General features: G+C 39.0%; 2 protein-coding genes across 2 annotated transcripts in view; both read left to right on the top strand.

Annotated features, from left to right (window-relative positions):
* Nucleotides 1-7,743: 7,743 nt before the first annotated feature.
* Nucleotides 7,744-19,715, top strand: part of LCA5L (lebercilin LCA5 like) — a 50,745-nt gene continuing 38,773 nt past the window's right edge. The window contains exon 1 of the mRNA XM_036743462.1: nt 7,744-8,080. Coding sequence (XP_036599357.1) covers nt 7,753-8,080 — 328 coding nt within the window. The 5' untranslated portion in view covers nt 7,744-7,752. The remainder of the gene's footprint in view (nt 8,081-19,715) is intronic.
* Nucleotides 16,370-16,898, top strand: LOC118836109 (40S ribosomal protein S14-like). The gene has a single exon (XM_036743464.1). The coding sequence runs from the start codon at nt 16,409-16,411 to the stop codon at nt 16,862-16,864; it is 456 nt and encodes a 151-aa protein (XP_036599359.1). The 5' UTR covers nt 16,370-16,408; the 3' UTR covers nt 16,865-16,898.

Below are 19,715 nucleotides of genomic sequence, written 5' to 3'. Positions count from 1 at the left end.
ACAGCTACAGCCCCCTCAACTCCTTCGATGATTTGGGGAACCTAGCAGACATTACCTTGTGATATTTGTTTGTGCACATTACTAGATAGTCATTTCTCATTTGAGGGCCGGTGCTAATATATCTTTGTACCTTGAACAAGTTAGGATAATCGGGTCAATATTTGTTATTATTAATATTTACGATAGGAAATTTCCAAATGCTAGGAAGGCAGTCTGGGTCACTGTGCCTTGGGGTTCGGAGGCTCATTCTACACTGGGCTTCCTGCTTAAGGGTCTCCGCACCCCGAATTCCTTTCCTCTCTCCCAGAGTCAGGTGCGCCCTGGCCCGGCCCGAGCAGGCAGCCTAGCACGGAGCAAACCAGTGTGACTTTGGGGAATTCACTTGCCCTTCAATTTTCCCAGCTGGAAAGGAGAGAGGCTAATTAGACGATGCCTTAAGTCCCCTTCCAGCTTTAAGTCATTATGATCCGAACCCCCGGGAGGCTCAATCAGCATCTCGAAGGAGGCAGCGCGGGGTCGCGGGAAGCGCGGAGGGCGCCCCGCGCAGGCCTCGGGAGACCAACCAGGCCAGGATGGGACGATCCCTTTAAGGCTGAGAAGGGCTCGAGACACCCGCCTGGGACAAGAGGGGAGGGGCGCCGCGGGGGACCGCGGAGATCTGGTGTCCCGGAAGTCCTTCCTCGGGTTCCAGGAGGCCCCGCGCTCCCCAGTTTCCATGGTAACAGCAAACTGACAACACAAGGGCTGCGGGAGCTACGGGAAGAGCAGGTAAAGCGTAAAAGATGCCGTGGGGCCCCGAGGCCGGGGTAGGGGCGAGGCTTCTTTCGGGTCCCCCGAACTCGTTCCCTACCTCCTCGGATGCCCCCAGCCTTGCCATCCACCCGCCCTCCTTAGGACCGTAAGACATTAAAGAGGACACTGAGCCCCGAGATATGGGGCGACCCTTCCCCCCGGGATAACGGCCCCTTCTGCCCTCCCCGCTTCAGTCCCGCTGCCCGAGGTCAGGGTCGCGTCGTCCTTTGTCCCCGCTCTTTTAACAAGCACCTACCGCATCCCTTTCAAATTAATATTCTTTGAACGCCAATTTCACGGCTGCAGAGCCGTGCTTAAAAGCTTAGCCGAGACACGCGTTTCAGCCTGGCATTCAGTGCCTGCCCTAGCCTGCTACCGCTCTTGTGGCCAGTCTGGACTGCTGGATACCCTCCTGAAAGAGGAGCTGCTGCAATGGACATAGCATGTGACCTGAGTCACGAAGACCCCTGTTCAAATGCAATTTCTGGTGACTCTGGGCAAGTCACTTAATCCCTTTTTGCCTGAGTTTCCTCATTGGTAAAATGGAGATGACAGCCCCTACCTGGCGGGGTTGTTGTGAGTCTTAAAAATTAGATAGTATAAAGCGCTCGGCACGTAGTAAGCGCGTATAGAAATGTTGCCTATTGTTATACAGCAAAATTTATTTTGGTACTATGCCCCAGTGATTCCTTCCGCCTGAAATACACTCGGCTGTTCTCTCCTGTCTCTCCCCACGCCACCGCATACTGTAAATACTTTTTCTCTCACCTCCCCTTATTTTGCTGACTCAACTGAATTACCACCTCGTGTGAATCACAGAATTTTTGGATTTGGAATTGGAAAGAGCCTTAAAAATCATGTAGCCCAACCCCACATTTTAAAGTTGAGGAAACCAAGGGCCAGAGAGCCAAGTTACCAAGTCATGATTAAAATCCAGTCCTATATCCCAGATCGCTCCAGTGAGTCCCTCTCAGCATTCCTGTAGTAATTTTAGTACTTTTCACTGCATGCTTTGTATTACAGATGTTTAAATAGGCATCTGACCTCTTCTACTAGATTGTTAGCCCTAAAGGGCATGAGCCGTGTTTATAAAACTTTGCATGTTTTTTTTTTATTTTCCACAGATCCACACAGCCTTTGTACTAGTACATACTTAATAAAAATTTGTTAAATGAATGACAGAATCTTCTTTCCTATCCCTATCCCACTTGCTTATTTACCGTCTTAATTTTTTCTTTCCATCTTGAAATCTGATTCCTGAACATTTTCCTTTTTAATTTCTCAGTCTGATTCTCATTTCTTGAAATGGCCTGCCTTCTGCCCTCAGCCTAGCCTACCCTCTTCATCAGATCCTGATAATAATAATAGTAGCTCATATTTTTGTTGTTTTTTAAGATTTGCAAAGGATTTTGCATACATTATCTTCTTTGATCTTTACAACAGCTCTGAGGAAACAGAGGCTCAGGAAAGGACTTGCCCAAGATCATACTAAGTGGATAAGGCAGTATTCTAGCCCAAGTCACCCTGACACCAAGTTCTGCCTTCTATCTAACATACTACCCCTCCCCTAGAACAATTAGTGTATGGTGTAGGTATAATATGTATTATGATACAATTACATTGCATTTCTCTTGCACAGATTTTGCCATCAAATGACTTTTGAGACCAGTTGCCACCTTACCTCTACAAAACACCATCATTTTTCTGGATTATCTGGAAGCCCTGATCATGTCATAATTTTAACAGATGACATGATAATCTGGCCAAAGTCTGAGGTGCAGTTTCTACAGGTGTGATGAGAGGTAGCCTTAAAGATAATGTCTCTCTTGAATAATTCATGAGCCTAATTTGGAATTTATAGTTAGAATGGTAATTTATATTTATACATAATATAAATTATATAATAAATATATTGGTTATATATTATATATAATATACTACATATATTTACACATATAAATATATATTATATATTATTAAATATAAAATATATTTAAAATGGTAATGTAGAATAGTAATTTATGAGCCTATTAATATTAGTGCCACTTAGCACACTGCTTAATAAATAGGCTTCATAAATGCTTGTTGACTAGGTGACTGATTTTTGTTCAGCTTTACATTCCTTCATTCATTTGTATTTGATATGGTGATACTGTTAATAAAAAACAATGCAAGATTTGTGCTGATATGGAATAGCACCAATAAATTGTTTTACTCACTAACATATATATATATGTAATTTTTATTGGCTTCACAGGCCAATTCTATGGGGATATTTTTCCTGAATCATGTAGATTACCTGTCTTCGCTGATGGATAGACAAACAGATAGCTAGATAGATAGATAGGTGGATGTATGTGTATACACATATATATACACACATACATCTATAAGTGTGTGTTTCAGTATACCAGTTTGACTATGTAGACAATAACTGAATAACTTAAGGGTAACAGTTAACATATTTTATGACAGAATCATAAAAATTCCTACAGACTAGAATGATGAGTCAATATAGGATGAGATTTAATAGAGATAAATGTAAAAATCTCTAACCAGTACAGGATGGAGGAGGTATGTCTAGATGAATTTGTGTGAAAAATATCTTGGCATTTAAGTGTACTATAAGTTCAATTTAATTCAACAGTGTGGCAAGACATCCAAAAATTACCCACAAAAAAGTTCAGTCTTAGTCTAAATTTAGAGATGAATAGTATCAAGAAGAGGGAGGAGGTGTTTGGCTGTATCCTTCCCTAGTCAGATCATTTCTGTAGTGTTTTGTTCAATTCTGGGCACCATACTTTAAGAAGCACATTGTCAGGTTTGATATCATGTTGTATGACAATTAGTTGAAAGAATTAGGGAAAAATAGCTTTGAAAAGAGAAGGGAGAAGAGTAGACATATAAATTAGGGCCTCTTGCTGTAACAATTGGAATGAGGGCTCTCCGAGTTCAAAGTATTAAAAAATCAAGAGGGAGTTAATTACCTGTTTCAGTTCCATCGATCGACAGCAGATGCCTTTCCAAGTGAGTGCTTATATTGGTAACCATACATCCATACCATGGAGGGAAAAAGGAAATGTACAAGGGGAAGGGAATAAGCATTTATATAGCACCTACTACATGCCAGCACTTTCCAGATATTATCCCATTTGATCCTTGCCACAACCATAAGATGTAGGTGTTTTTATTATCCTCAATTTACAGATGAGGAAACTGAGGCAAATAGGTTAAGTGATTTGCCTAGTAAGTATCTGAGGCTAGATTTGAGCTCATATCTTTCTAGACATGAAGGTCTAGCCATCTGTTCACTATACTATCTCCCTGGAATAGGGACTGGCTCTTCTTTTGGTCCCTAAATGCAGAACTAAGAGCAATTGGTAAAATTGCAGAGGCAGTGCTAGTTACAATATAAGAAAAAACTTACATTGTTTAAAAAAAGAAAAAAGACCATTTAAAATTAGTGGGTTCTCTCTTGCTTGAGATCTTCAAAATCATTATATACAGCACTTGTTGGGGGTATTGTAAGTGAAATTCTTAGGTAGGAATTTTTGCAAATGTCCTTAGAAGTCACTTCCAACTCTGAGATTTAGAAACATTAATGAATGAACCTTGGGTAACTCACTTAACTTCTCCATGCTCTAGGCAATTCTCTCAGTCTACAAGCTGAAGAGAAGATGCTGGGCTGCACTGGTAGCAGTTTTTTCATCTAGGAGTTTTTTATCCCAGTGAGATCTCAGTCCAGTACCTGTCCCTATAATTTTGTTTAGGGACTAGGCAGCTTTTAAGGAAAATCAACATAAGTGGCCCTAATGTGAAAGATTGATAGTTTTTAATGCTATCTTAGATTGCTTAAGTATAAATATCAATTCAGACACTCTGTGGGTCAGTACCCACTGTAGCTCACAAGGCCTGTAAACTAAATAATAGGGATAGGGCCTGAACTAAAGTGCTGGCTATGAGTAAAGATAAGGAGATGGATCAAAGAGCTGTTTTGGAGGTAGAAATGACTATATTTGGGCAACTTATTAGATATGTGGAATGAAGAACAGTAAGCAGTCAAGGTTAATGCCAAGGTTGTGAACCTGAGTGACAGGAAGAATGGTGGCACCTTTTACAGAAATAGGAAGGTTCAGAAGAGGGATGAGTTTTGGGGGAAAATAACAAGTTTGGTTTTGGACATGTTCAGCTTGAGATGCCTCTAAGACATCCAGTTTGAAATATGCTATTGGAAAATTGGAGATTGGAACTCAGGAAGGAGAATGGGGTGGGATGTAGAGATCTGGTAGTCATCTGCATAGAGTTGATAAACACATAGATGTTGATGAGGTCATGAAGTGATAGAAGGTCAAAAGAAGAGAAGGTTCACAAGATAGCCTCAAAGATAAACCCATGGTTAGGGGATAGGACATGGATTGTGCCATTTTAAAAGGTTCGAGCCACATAATTTATGGGTAATTTAATCACTTTGTTAAATGCCAGCATTTTAATAAAAGGATGGTAATTTAGCCATCTCCCTCTTTGACCAAGGACAATCATGGTGGCAGGCTCACAGCTTATATGTCCTTTCTGGAAGAGAGGTGTTTCTGAGGATGGCAATCATCTCTGATTGGTTAACAATTAATGAGAATGAATATTACAGTGAGGGGCTGGACCTGAACTTTGATTATGTCATTTATTCCCCAGCCTTCGGCAATCTATTAAAAGAATTAAACAGTTGCAGGGCAAAATCAATTACTTGTAAATGGAAGCAATAAGAAAATGATACAGGATCCATTTTAATCTCAAAGCAGAAAGAAGCTCCTTGGTCATTTGCCCAGTGAGGCTGTGACTTGCAGTGGCTAGTGGAGACTACTCATCTAATAGCACACAGAAGCTATGCACTCAGCATCCCTCTGAGTAAGATAGAGCAAAGCAGAATTCAGGAAAGTCTCTGCATCTGGCGGGGCCCAGCAAGGATGAGGGCCCAGCTAAAGCAACATTACAATGTTTCTAGACGGCATCAATGGCCCTTTAGCATCAGAGGAAGCAGTTGCTCCTCCACTCCATTTTTATGCCCTTGCCATACGCGTTCCCTATGTGTGTGCCACCCCACACATGCACCCTGACCACATTATAAACTTTGTACCGATATATCTCGGCTATACACATTCCCTACAGGTAGGCCTCACCATGTGTTCCCTACTCGTGGGCCTCTTCACATGCACTAATAACACGTCTTCTCTTCTCCCTCTAATGGTGTATATATTTGTAGAAGAGTTCACCCCAAGTTTATGGAAAGTTTTATTTCTACTTTTTTTGTAATGCCATTTTATTAATTGCTTTTGCTTTGATCTAATTATGTTCTCAGGCTAACTATTAAAGGTTAAAGATATTAGTGGGGGCTTGTTAGTTATGGTTTTAGTAGATGGAGAGTCACAAAGTAGCCTTGATCCTGGGGTAGCTTTATCAGGGAGATTTGTCCTACAAGTGGGAGTTAGCGGGATGAGTTTTTCCTAGGCACTATATGCGATATAAATTATTCATTTTCCAAATTTTCTTGCCTGACTGCCTTTCACGTCTTTGTTGTTGTTGTCATTTTTCTAGATTGCTTCTTCTGCGTTCACTTGGTGTACAGAATTCACATTCATTGTAGTAAGCCTGAACAAAACAAAGGGGAGACCAATTTTCTAAACATATATACTCGGTGAAGCAACAGTCGTTAAGCTGCAATACAAGATAATATAATCATCTACAGGTGAAAGTCTACTTTTGACTATAGTTTACAATAAATAGATTGCTTAGTTTGGGGCAAAACCAAATAGAAATGGCTTTGGAGTTACATACTCTTTTGTGTCTTCTGTCGTCGTCTTTCCTCTTTATTAATTAGATATTTAAATGTTGAATGTACACTAAAGCCAATCTATAATTCTTTCTTTGAGGTCTTGCTGTACCCCTTATGGTAAGGTTCACCTGATATTATTAGAAATTAAACACCCTTGTATAGTCTAAATGAACTTGTTTCATATCAGATTTTATTTAATTGCAGATTGGTTATAGTAAGGTTCCAGTTTATGGATCGGAAAGATTCAGTGTGACCTGAAACCTTGGAAATCACACCTTGGAAACTGTCAAAAGCTACAATCAGGCTTGTTTATTGTTTTGTCAGTTGTATATATTTAGGAAAGTTTCAACAATGTAGATTAAAAGTATATTGTCTATGGATTTTTTTTTCGGAGAGCCAATTATTAAACATTTTATGGTTGGATTTAGAAATGGTAGAGAATGTAGAGGTCATCTTATTCCAACCCCATCATTTTGCAGATGAGGAAACTGAGGCCTAGAGAAGGTAGTAACTTTCCCAAAGTCAAATAGGTAGTAAGTTGATGATCTAGGGTTCAATCTCATGTTCACTGATTATAAATCCAGTGCACTCCACTCTACCACTTTGCCTCATGTCACGGCTAAATACCAGTCACTGGCTATTTTCTGCAGTAAGAATAAATAATTAGTATATTAATTCATTATGTTCATTTACGCTTACATTCTTAAAACTTACTAAGTTATTTTGCCTTGACCCCAGAATCAGTATGTAAATATATTTTTACAACTCCAGAAGTATGTCTGAACTTAATATTGTTACCAAGGAGTTAAGCTCAATAAATATTTTCATTTGATTATTTCTCTAAATCAGACAGAAGACTTACTTAATAATTAGCTTTGAAAATACAACAGTGTTCACATAAAGGCTTCTAAAAACCTTACATTTTATGAATAGTGATAGAACAACAAAGACAAATTTTAATCTTTTTCTGAAAAGGTATGATAAAATGTTATTGCATGTTGCCCCTTTTCCTCCAAATTGTCTAATTATTATGGAGGGAGCAATTGTTTTTTAAAAGGTAAAGATATAGCAAAGCATAGATTTACTTTTATGTCTAAAAATTACCAAATATGTTTACTTCTATTAGGTTGCTTATTATGGCTTTGATTGATGCAACAAAAGCAAATGTAGATGACCATTTCCTTCATTCAGTATTGGAAGACAGTAGTAAGCCTGCGGAATGCAATAGAAGTCTAGGCACTGGTGATTTTTCCAGGATCGGTAACAACAGCATTGGAAGCATTGATTATAGCAGAACTCAAGGTTCAAGTAGAAACTTTAGTTCTCATTGTGATTATTCAGAAGATTTTGTGTCTGAATATTCTGGAACAGCCGGTAATGACAGTTGTTTAGAGCTGCTTGAGGCAAAAGTAAAGAAGGAAGAGAAGAAAAAGAAAAATGTTTGTAAAGTCTCCCAACATAAAGGTAAGAAGATTAGGCTAATGGACTAAATTAAATAAAAATAGGCAAAATTTCTGACCATTGTAGCATATCTAATGCTTTCATATTTGTTTTTGTAATAATAATAACAAGAACAGTAATAGCTAATATATATACATGTATAGCACCTACTATGTGCTAGACACTACTTCACTCCTTTTATCAATTTTTTTCATGTTGTAGGGAGGACATATTATATGCAATACTACATTATAGGACAGCATTGCCCCTCCCCCATCTACACACACACACACACACACACACACACACACACACACACACACTCCAGTTGCCTTTTATTAGGAGCTAAGGAATAAAGTGGTTGGCTATGTGATACAGCTGATGGCAGAAAGTCATATTTAATGCTTTCATATTTTTGTGCTTTGTACTCTATTTTATGTATTTTTTGCTACTTTAACAGTATTATAAGATAGCATTATTATGCACTCCCCACAACCCTCCCTTTCAAACATTTTGGGAGCTAGGGAATACAGTGACCTCTATTCAGTGCTGAAATGATAGCAGAACGTGTTAGAATTAAAAAGTCAAATGCTTAGCCCCATTGCTTTATCCTGCTGAATCTATTAGTGAAGTCAGTCCATTTAATAGATGGCCTTGTTGCATACTTTTATAAGATTCATAATTCAGCAGCACCTTTCCTGCCCGTTTAGCTTAAGAGACCATAAGGGGGCATCTTCTCCTGCCCTAATATCTCTGTACCAACCCCAGGCCAGGTCAGTTATTATCATATAAAAATAGAACAAGGAAGGGATCGTACCAGGATGGCCCAGGCTCACATCAAGTTTTCCCATAGGATAGTTGGAGCTTCTTTTGCTGTTTACATTTACTTAAGGTAGTTTACATTTTTCTGTGGAGTCATTCACATCCCGTTCTGGCCTATCCCCATACAGAGTCAAATATTGAACCCTCACCAAAACTTAAATACCTGTCTCACCCCATTCAGATTATATTAAAGTCTGGTGAGGTATACACATTGCTAAAAGCTGAATTTTTGAAACTCATGTAACCAAAACCCATTAGAAATGCTTTATGGATGAAAAAGGTTGAGAAATAAATACATTCAGTCTTTTATTATCAATTGGGAAATTATCCTTTTGCTACAGAAAGCTATCGTTTCTCTCATTATTAATGATAACAATAGCAAATAAGTACAAAAAAAAACCTTGTAATAATAATTTCTGATTTCTTAACGTCCCTACAAATGTCTTACCTTGCTGGGGATTCGCCTCCCTTCCAGGGCCACCAGAACTACCCTATCCTTGACCACTATTGGATACCTATTACTCTTTCCATTGTGCTGGGAACATAGTAGGTTTATGCTTCCTTCCTACTCCTCCTAGGAATGTCTAGAACCTTTCACAATCCTACCCCGTATTTACTTCGCTCCCTGTTGCCACTATAGCCTCAAGAGTCTATACACATTACTGTGGTTCAGTGTAGGAGATGAAAAGGGAGTTCTGCATTCTCATTACCAAGGATATGTGAGAGTATATGGGTTCCTGGGACTTGGAATAATCTTTTACAAAAAGATCAAAATCATAAATGATGCTTGGTTTCCATAATAGTATGATTTAACTATATTATGGATTAAATGTGTTATTCTGTTTCCCAGGAAAATTAAGGTAGGATATCCTAGAGGACAAAGACCTTTTTTTCAGTCTTTGTATCTCCAGAGCCAAGCACGATGCTTTGCATGTGGTATGTGTTTAATAAATGCTTGTTGAATTAAATTGGACTTTTGGAGGAGTGAAACCAAATTTGCAACAATGAGTCAAAAAAAGAGGCAAAATTATGGCAGTCTTAATTTATAAAGAGGTACCTTTTATATAGTAAAGTGTTCAATAAACAGAAGAAAATAAAGAGAAAGAAATAGGTAGAAAGAGAGGAAAAAAGGGAAGGAGGAAGGATAGAAGAAGAAATGATGGAAGGAAGAAAAGAAGGAAGGAGGGAAGTAGGAAGGAAGGGAGAGAGGGAACCTTCCCTTTCCATTTGTACATAGCTGCCTGATACCCTGGGACCACTCCACCCCAAAGCCTGCCCCCTCTAGACAATGATAATCTAACTGAATTTATTCCTTAATGATTGACATACTACCACCCAACCATTCTCTCCCTCATCCCAATTATTTTAAACTCTCAGCTGCAACCCACTCTGACCATTCTATTATTCCCATCTTTCTCAAACTAATACCCCCGAAAATCTCACTAAAACTACCCACCTGTTAATGTGCTTTCTGGAATGCCTGCTCCATAGGTAAAAACTAAGTTTTATCTTAAACTATTTCCTTTTCTTTCTTCCTAAATCTTCTTGCACTCACTGGCTCCCTCTTGATGACAAAGCTTCCCTGGTACCCTTTTCAAGCACCGGTTTTACTTTAACTAATGCCCCTTGATTCACAAATCTTGGTTGGGGGAGTTAGAATACTCCTTGCTCCCCATTGCCACTTCCAAGCTCTCCCTCTATTACCATCACTCAGTAACTCCTCCTCTTTTTATGTTCATTCAATTCATATTTATCACCAAATCAAGATTCTCAAGGCTTTTATCTAACAGACTCCAGGATATTCTCCTTCCTTCCTTAACAAATTAAGTGCCTGATTCACTGACTTTCTCTCCTCACCAACTTCTACTTTCATACCCCAACAGCTTTGAATTTCAGTTCCTTGAAATACTCATTTCCCATGATCACCCCTCCTCAGCGGCACACAGAGATGGTTGTATCCTTGACTTTATCCCCCACAAGCGTTCCATTTCTAGTTCATGAGCTCTGAAATTCTGTTAACTGATCACAATCTGTTATTCTGCATATTGCTCTGCCTTCCATCCCCTAACCTTGTTCTTTGTCCACCCTCTGACTTCTAATACTTCCACTCCTCAGTTTTCCCTTCGGCCATTGTGCTAAGGACACAATAGGTTTCCTCTTCCTTCCTACTCCTCCTAGGAGAGTCTAGCACCTTTATATTTCTGCCTCTGTATCTCCAGAGCACTATGCTGGCTATACTTTCCTCCTTTCACCACCTTGACCCCTTAGTGAACCAGTTCAATTCTACACTGTCTTCTTCTTTTAAGTCCCTTGCCCCCTTATTACCAAACTTGCCCTACTAAGTCTTATCCTTGGATTACTCCCATAATACTGCCTTTGTTTCTACATACCTGCTGCTAAATAAAACTGGAGAAAATGATAAAGCCATGCTGACTGGATGATCACTGCCAATTTATGTTAGATTATCTCAACTGGACCCTCACTGAAACAAAGCAGTTCTCTTTACATTTCCCTTATAGATTCACTATCACATTCATCATTATGGCTTTTCCAAACCTATTCATCCCTCCTCAGACCTCCCATGGATGCTCCTTCCCCAACCCTCCCAACTAAGAACCTTGCCTCATATTTCCCTAAAATAAAATTGAGGCTATATGCCGAGAACTCTCTCCTCTTCCCTTCCCATTTCACATCATACATATGCCTTTTCCTGCTGTCTCTTGCTTGACCCATCTCACATGCAAAGGAGGCCCTTCTCCTTGCCCAGAAAAACCCATATAGATACGCAAGTGGTCCCATTCCATCCTATCTTCTCCAGCAGATTGTTTCCTCTATCATTCTCACTCTTTCACTCTATCTTCAGTCTTTCCCTATTTACTGTCTGCTTTTTTACTGCCTACAAACATGCTCATATCTTACCCCATCCTCAAGAAACCCTCAGTAGGCCCTTCTATCCAAATTGCCCAATATCTCTCCTTCCTTTTATGGCTTATACAATCCTTATACAATCAGTGCCTCCACTTCATTTCCCCTCACTCTCTACAATCTGCTTTATTCAACTGAATCTACCTTCTCCAGAGTTACCAATGATCTCTTGATTAAACCAAATCTAATTGCCTTTTCTCAGTCCTCAGCCTTCTTGACCTCTCTGTAGCCTTTTTACACTGTCAATCACCTTCTTCTTGATACCATCTTCTCTCTAGATTTTTTTTGTCACACTACTCTCCCCGGGCTCTACTACCTGTGTGAAAGCTCCATCTCAGTCTCCTTTGCTGAATCTTCCTCTAGGTTTCACTCCCTAGGTTTCCCCCAAGGCTCTGTTCTGGGCCCTCCTTTCTTCTTCCTCTATATTATTTAGCTTGGTGATCTCATCAGCTCCCATGGTTTCAATTATCTTCTTTCTCCACGGAGATGATTCTGAGATCTGTTTGTACAACCCTAAACTCTCTAAATCTCCACTTGCCTATTGGATATCTCAAACTGGATCTTAAGACATGTCTCTTAGACATCTCAAACTTAATATGTCCAAAACTGAACTTGTCTTTCCCCCAAAACCACCCCGTCTTCCTAATTTCCCTATTACTATAGAGGATACCACCATCCTCTCAAGTCACCCAAACTCCCAGCCTAGGTGTTATCCTTGACTCATTCTCTCGTTCCCCATATCCAATTAGTCACCAAGTTCTATCAATTCTACCTTTACAACATTTCATTATATGCCCTCCTCTGTCCTCTAACACTATCACCACCCTGATGTAGGTCCTTATATTCTCACACAAATAGACTGTTGCAATAGCCTCCTGGGTGGTCTCCTTGTCTCCAAACTACCTACTCCAGTCCATCCTCCACTCAGCTGTCAAAGTGATCTTTTTAATGTGCAAATCTAATCATATCACAGATACCCAAACACCATTCAGTAAATTCTAATGGCTCCATACAACTTCCAGGAGCAAATATAAAATCCTTTGTTTGGCTCTTAAAGCCCTTTATAAGTCAGCTCCTTTTTACTTTTCCAGTCTTCTAACACCTTACTCACCCCATGTATGCTACAATCCAGTAACGCTGGTCTTCTGTCTGTTCCTTGAACAAGACACTCCATCTCTCGACTCCATGTGTTTTCATTGGCTGTTCCCCATGTTCTTGGTCTCTGTCTCTTTGCTTCCCTGGCTTCTTTCATGTCTCAGCCAACCTACAAGAATCCTTTCCTGGTCCTCTTTAATCTTAGTGCCTTCCTTCTAATATTATCTCCAATGTACGCTGAATAAATCTTGTTTGTCCAAGTTAAATACATGTCCATAGCACTCTGAGCTCCTTGAGAGCAGAGATTTTGTTTTATTTAGATTTTTTTCCTTCTCAGCACTTAGCACAGTGCCTCTTCTATGGTAGGTACTTCATAAATGCTTATTGATGTGAGGTCAGAGAGAGGGAAGGGAAAGAAGAAAAGGAAGGAAGGAAAAAGAGAGGGGGGGAGGGAGGGAGGAAGGAAGGATGAAAGTGAATGAGGGAGGAAAGGAAGAAAGGGGAAAAGGGAGGGAAGAAAAGAAAGAGAAAAGGTTATTTGAAGTTTGGAACATATTTTCCCATAGATTATACTGGCAGACAGATTTGTTCTATTAATCTTCCTAATAGCTTTCCTTCTGCTTCTTTCCTATTGTTTTTATATTCTGGGAACCTACTTATTTGTAAGGAGTTAATTGGGGAACCTGATCAACTTGACGTGTTTATAAGGAGGTGAGCCTCTGTTTTGGACTTTGATGGTGTCTTTGTCCTAAGGTTGTGGAGATGCCTATTGGCACCTGCTTAAAAAAGAAAGAAAATATCTCCTTAAATCTCAGCAAATGAGAATGAATGAGTTAGCTCTGGCTGGTGTGGATTAGAACCACCCATTTGTTGTGGGGTAGATATTTTGCTTTTTAAAAAATAGCTTTTATCAGAGGGCAGAGCCAGGATAGTGGGAAAAAAGCAGGGACTCAACTGAGCTCTCCCAAATTCCCCTCCAAACAACTTTAACACTTCAAAATGAACTCTAGGGGGGCAGAACCCATAAAAGGATACAGGAAAACCATTTTTCAGCCCAAGACAACCTAGAAAATCAGGAGGAAAGATCTGTAGCACTACGGTGAGAGTGGAATGCAGTCCAGTGCAGGCAACAGCCCAGCAATACACCAGCAAGCCAGAGCAGTCCTTGGGGCAACTGAATTGGCAGCAGTGGATTTGAGAGCTTTCAGCCCACAGAGTGTCAGACATGTGGTCAAAAGGAGATTACACGGGTCCCTTCGCTGGCACTGGGTGCAGAATTCTTGCATTGGCCACACACAGATCTAGGTCACAATCCCAGGGTGAGGAGGAGTACTAGCCCACCAGAGCTCGTGGCTGCAGGGGAACAGGGACTTTGGTCACAGTTCCAGAGTAAAAAAGAGTCCATGTGGTTGCTTACAGACCAGAGCATAGGCTAGGAGAGTAGTAGACACATCTCTCCTTCAATTATACCACCTTGGAAGAACTGAAAACTTATATACATGAAGAACTAGATCTGAAAACAACAGAACAAAAAACCTGAAGCTTGGGACAGTGCCCCTTCCATCCCAGCAGCAGAGCCCCACTTTAACATAAAGTTAAAAGTCAAGAAATAGGCTGGAAAAATGAGCAAACAACAACAAAAAAAGAACATATTCATAGAAAGTTACTATGGTGACAAGGAAGTTCAAAGCACAAACTCAGAAGAAGACAACAATCTGTTGCTTAGAAGAAATACATTTTAAAAAAAGATATAAACAAAATAAAATTGAGAGATGGAAAAAAATTTACTATGCATCAAGGGAATCCAAAAAGCATTGCAATCATACTATCTGTCAAAACAAAACACACATTCAAAAATTGAAAGGGATAAACAAGGAAACTACGTTATGTTGAGAGGAACCATAGACCACAAACCAATATCAATAATAAAATAAAAGAAATATACTGAGCTACAAGTAACATAATAGTGACAGGAGACATCACTGTTCTTCTCTGTTTTAGATTAGTCTAACAGTAAACAACACAGAATGCTAGAAAAAACAGACCTAAAAGACATATGCCATCTTTTAAATGGGCCTGCAAAAGAATATACTTATTTCTCAGCACTATATGGAACTTTTACAAAAATTGATCATGTATTATGGTACAGAGATAGTGCGAACAAAATTTTTTTTAAAAGTAGAAATAGTTCATACAGCCTTTAAAAAGTATAAGATAAAAACAATAGTCTTCGATTATTGGTTCAGGGGCCACAAAAAAAAAGACTCAAGTGGAAACTTAACAATGAAATAATAAATAATGATTTGGTGAAAGAACAAATCATAAAATTAATTAATTATGTGAAAGAAAATGATAGTGATGAAACAACCAACCAAAATTTCTGAAATGCAACTACAGCAGCCCTAATTTCCCTACAAACAAACATTAATAAGATAGAGGAGATTAATGAACTGAATATACAATTTTAAAACTTAGGAAACTGATTTACAAACCTAAAATAAGCGTAAGAGAGGAAGAAATACTGAAAATTGGAGCAAAAATAAATTGCAAACCAAAAAAATCCTAGAAATGAGCAATAAAACTAAAAAAGGAAGAGTGAAAAAACTTTAGCTAATCTGATTTTTAGAAAGAGGGCAGAAGATCAAAACAAAAAAAAATAGCAAATGAGCAAGGTGAAATCACAATAAAACCAGAAGAAATATAAAGAATAATCAGAATGTTATCCACAGTTATTTGTTTTTCTTATAAAACCTAGAACACAAAAGAAATAGAGAAACACCTTCAAGAATATAAAATGATTAAATTATCAGAAGACTAGATAGAGATCTTAAGTAACTTAATCTCAGAACTAAGGAAATTGAGCTAGCTGTAAAGGAAATGCCAAAGAAAGAAATTCCTGATCCTGGCAGATTCATAGGAGAAATCTATCAAATTCTTAAAGAATAATTAAAGATAAAACACGAAAGGAAAACTACAAGCCGATGTTATTCATACAAAAATTTTAAACAAAGTCCTGTAAAACAAACTCCAGCAGTTTATCTAAGTACTCATTCATTATGAATGTTAGATTTATGTCAGGCATTCAAAAATGGTTCAACATTAAGAAAACAATCAACATCACATTAAAAACCTGAGCTTCCAAAACCACATCATATAACATAATTATCTCAACAGCTGCAGGAAAAGCCTTTGTCAAAGTATGACACTCATCTTTGAAAAAATGAAAACATATGAAATAGAAACAAAGAAGACCTTTTTTTAATATAATAAAAAGCATCTATTTAAAACCAAAAGCAAGTATTTTGTGCAATGTTGATACACTCAAATCTTTTCCAGTAAATACAGGAGTAAAGCAAGGATGCCTACTACCCTCACACTTATTTGTATAGTCCTGGAAATTCTAGCAATAAGACAAGAGAAAGAAATTAAAGGGTGATCGCAGGTGACCCAGGACCCTGTGACCGTTTGCTTTCCCTTTCCGGTGTTGGTGGCCCAAGCGGAGGAGCAGAAATGGCACCTCGCAAGGGGAAGGAAAAGAAAGAAGAGCAGGTCATCAGCCTTGGACCTCAAGTTGAAGAAGGAGAGAATGTGTTTGGTGTCTGCCATATCTTTGCTTCCTTCAACGACACCTTTGTCCATGTGACTGATCTCTCTGGCAAAGAAACCATCTGCCGGGTGACTGGTGGAATGAAGGTCAAGGCTGACAGAGACGAATCTTCTCCCTATGCTGCTATGTTGGCTGCTCAGGATGTTGCCCAGAGATGTAAAGAACTAGGCATCACTGCCCTTCACATCAAACTTCGGGCCACAGGGGGAAATAGGACTAAGACCCCTGGCCCTGGTGCACAGTCAGCCCTGAGAGCTCTGGCACATTCTGGAATGAAGATTGGGCATATTGAAGATGTCACTCCAATCCCCTCTGACAGCACTTGCAGAAAGGGTGGTCGCAGTGGTCGCCGTCTGTGAATATCGCTGGCTGGATTATTTTTGTCAATAAAAGTGTCACAATGGTCAAAAAAAAAGAAATTAAAGACACAAAGGTAAGTTACACTGCCCTATTTGCTGATGATCCCATGGTATCCTAGGGAATCAGGAAGGATACCAATCAAGGCAATAGCTTCAGGAAAATTGCAGACTACAAAACTCTCAAAAATCAACTGCGTTTCTATATGAAATAACAAAATCCATGAATGAAAAATAGAGACATCCCATGCCAAATAACTACAAATTTTGTAAAGTATTTGGGGATTGATCTACCAAAGTGTGCAGAAGACTTGTATAGACTCAGTTACAAAGGGCTGTTTAAGAACAACTTAAATGACTGGAGGAACATTCAATGTTCATGGCTACAAATGCCAATTAATAAAAATGACAATACTACTAAAGTTAGTTAACACTTTTAATGTTATCTCAAACTGTCCAGAGAACTTGATAAAATAATAAAATTCATTGAAAAAAAAGTTATACAATATCAAGGGAAATGGTTAAAAAAAAAGGCATGGACAAAACATGAACAGCACGTCCAAAATTAAAACTCTATCATAAAGCAGCAGTCTTCAGAGCCATCTGGTATTGATTAGAAATACAAAGGTAAATCAATGGAAAAAAACTCTATGAGGGAGAATCAGAAACAGCAGAACTCATTCAGTAAATATTACATGCCAGGCACTGTGCTGAGTGCTGGGGATACCAAAAGAAACAAAAGATGGTCCATGTCCTCAAGCAGCCTATGATTTAATGAGAGAGACAGTGTGCAAAAAATATAAAAAAGCAAGCATATGCAGGATAAATAGGAAATAATTAACAGAAGGAAAGCTCTGGGAAGAGGAGTTGGTCAAGAAGACTGGAAAGGTAGAAGGGGGCAAGGTTATGAAGGGCTTTGAATGCCAAATAGAGCATTTTGTGTTTGTTTCTGGTGGCAATAGGAAGCTGCTGAAGTTTATTGAATAGAGGAGTGATACAATTAGACCTCTACTTTAGGAAAATCATTTAATTTAATCACTTAATTAATTTAATAGGAAAATCATTTAATCACAGATTAAAATTGCAAGAGACTTGAGGCAGACAGACCCACTAGCAGGGTATTGCCAAAATCGAGGTGTGGAGTGATGACTGCCTGCACTAGTGTGGTGGTAGTGTCGGAGAAGGGGAGGAATATTTGAGAGATGATACAAAGATGAAATCCTCAGGCCTTGACAGTAGTTTGAACATGAGGGTGAGAGATAGTGAGAAATCCAAGATGAATCCTAGGTTGGAAGCCTGAGGGACAGGGAGGATGGTGTTGCCCTTTACAGTTAAAAAGGAAAGGTTTAGAGGGAAAGACAAATGAATTCACTTTTGGGCATGTTGAGCTTAGTATGTATACTGGACATACAGTTTGAGATGTCTGAAAGGCAGTTAGAAATGGAAGATTAGAGGTCAGCAGTGACTGGGGCTTCTGCAGATTTGAGAATATTCAGCATAGAGATGACAAATCCATGGGAGCTGATGAGATTACCAAGTTTAGTAGTATAGAGGGAGAAGAGAGGAGGGCCCAGCACAGAACCCTGAAGTACACCTACTGATGGAGGCCACGAGGGAGGGAGGGAGGAAAGGAAGGGGAAGGAAGATCCAGCAAAGGAGACAATGTAGGAATTGGCAATGGGAAACAAGAATTATTCCAACTCCCTCACCTCGCCCAATAGACCAGTAAACTGGTGAGAATGAGTGAAGGTGCAGCCAGTACTGAAAAAGGTGACCAGGGAGACTGGGTCATCAAGGGAAAGCCAAGGTTCAATAAGAACTAAAAGATGAAGAGTGGGAGAGGAATAGAGTTAAGATGAAGGGAAGTTTGTTGCTTATGAAACAAACGTTCCAAGGGGAACAGTGAAAGGGCTGGCTGGAGTTAGGATAAAACTTTCAGGAGGGAGGATTGAGGAGGATTCGATAAAATAGGAAACATAAATTATCTAGGAAAACTTTCCCTATTTGATTAAAAACTTCTAGAAAAACTGAGAAGCAGTTTGGCAGAAATTAGGCTTAGACTGATAACCCTATACCATATTCCATAACACATTCTAAATGAATATGTGACCATAATATTAATGATCACACTATTGAAAAAAATTAGAAGAGAAGCAGACCATGTACCTCTCACAGTTATGATTAAGAGGTGTATTCTTAACCAAATAAGGTATAGAGGCAATTTAGAAATAGAAAATAGATAACTTCGGTTACTTGAAACTGAAAAGCTTCTGCAGACACCATTAATACATCTAGGTTAAGAAGGGAAGTGGTCAAATTGGAAAAAAAATATTTGTATTAAATTTCTATGATAAGGGTTTTTTATCTAAACAATTAACAAATCTCTGTGTGTGTATGCATATATATACACACACATAAATTATAACTATACATGTGTGTGTGTGTGTATGACTAACATCCATTCCCTAGTAGATCAATCAAAAAAATGTATTAAGCATCTATTATGTGCTAAGTACTGTGCTAAGAGCTGGGGATATATAATGTGGTAAAAGACAGTCCTTGTCCCCAAAAAGCCTACAGTCTAATGGAGGAGACAATTTGCAAACAAATATATACAAAGTATACTATACAGAGAATAAATAGGAAATAACAGAGGGAAGGCATTGGAATTAAAAAGGGTTTAGGAAGGTTTCCTGTAGAAGGTAAGGTTCTAGTTGAGACTTAAAGGAAGCTGAAGAGAGAGTATTCCAATCATGTAGTATAGCCAGAGAGAATACCCAGATCTAAGAGATGGAATATCTTGTTAGTGGAACATCCAGAAGGTCAATGTCACTTGACTGGAGTACATGTTGGG

The sequence above is a fragment of the Trichosurus vulpecula genome, chromosome 2, assembly GCF_011100635.1.
Source record: "Trichosurus vulpecula isolate mTriVul1 chromosome 2, mTriVul1.pri, whole genome shotgun sequence".
In the NCBI taxonomy this organism is placed as follows: domain Eukaryota; kingdom Metazoa; phylum Chordata; class Mammalia; order Diprotodontia; family Phalangeridae; genus Trichosurus; species Trichosurus vulpecula.
Note: the sequence above shows the minus strand (reverse complement) of the source record. Positions and strands in the feature narration are given on the sequence as shown.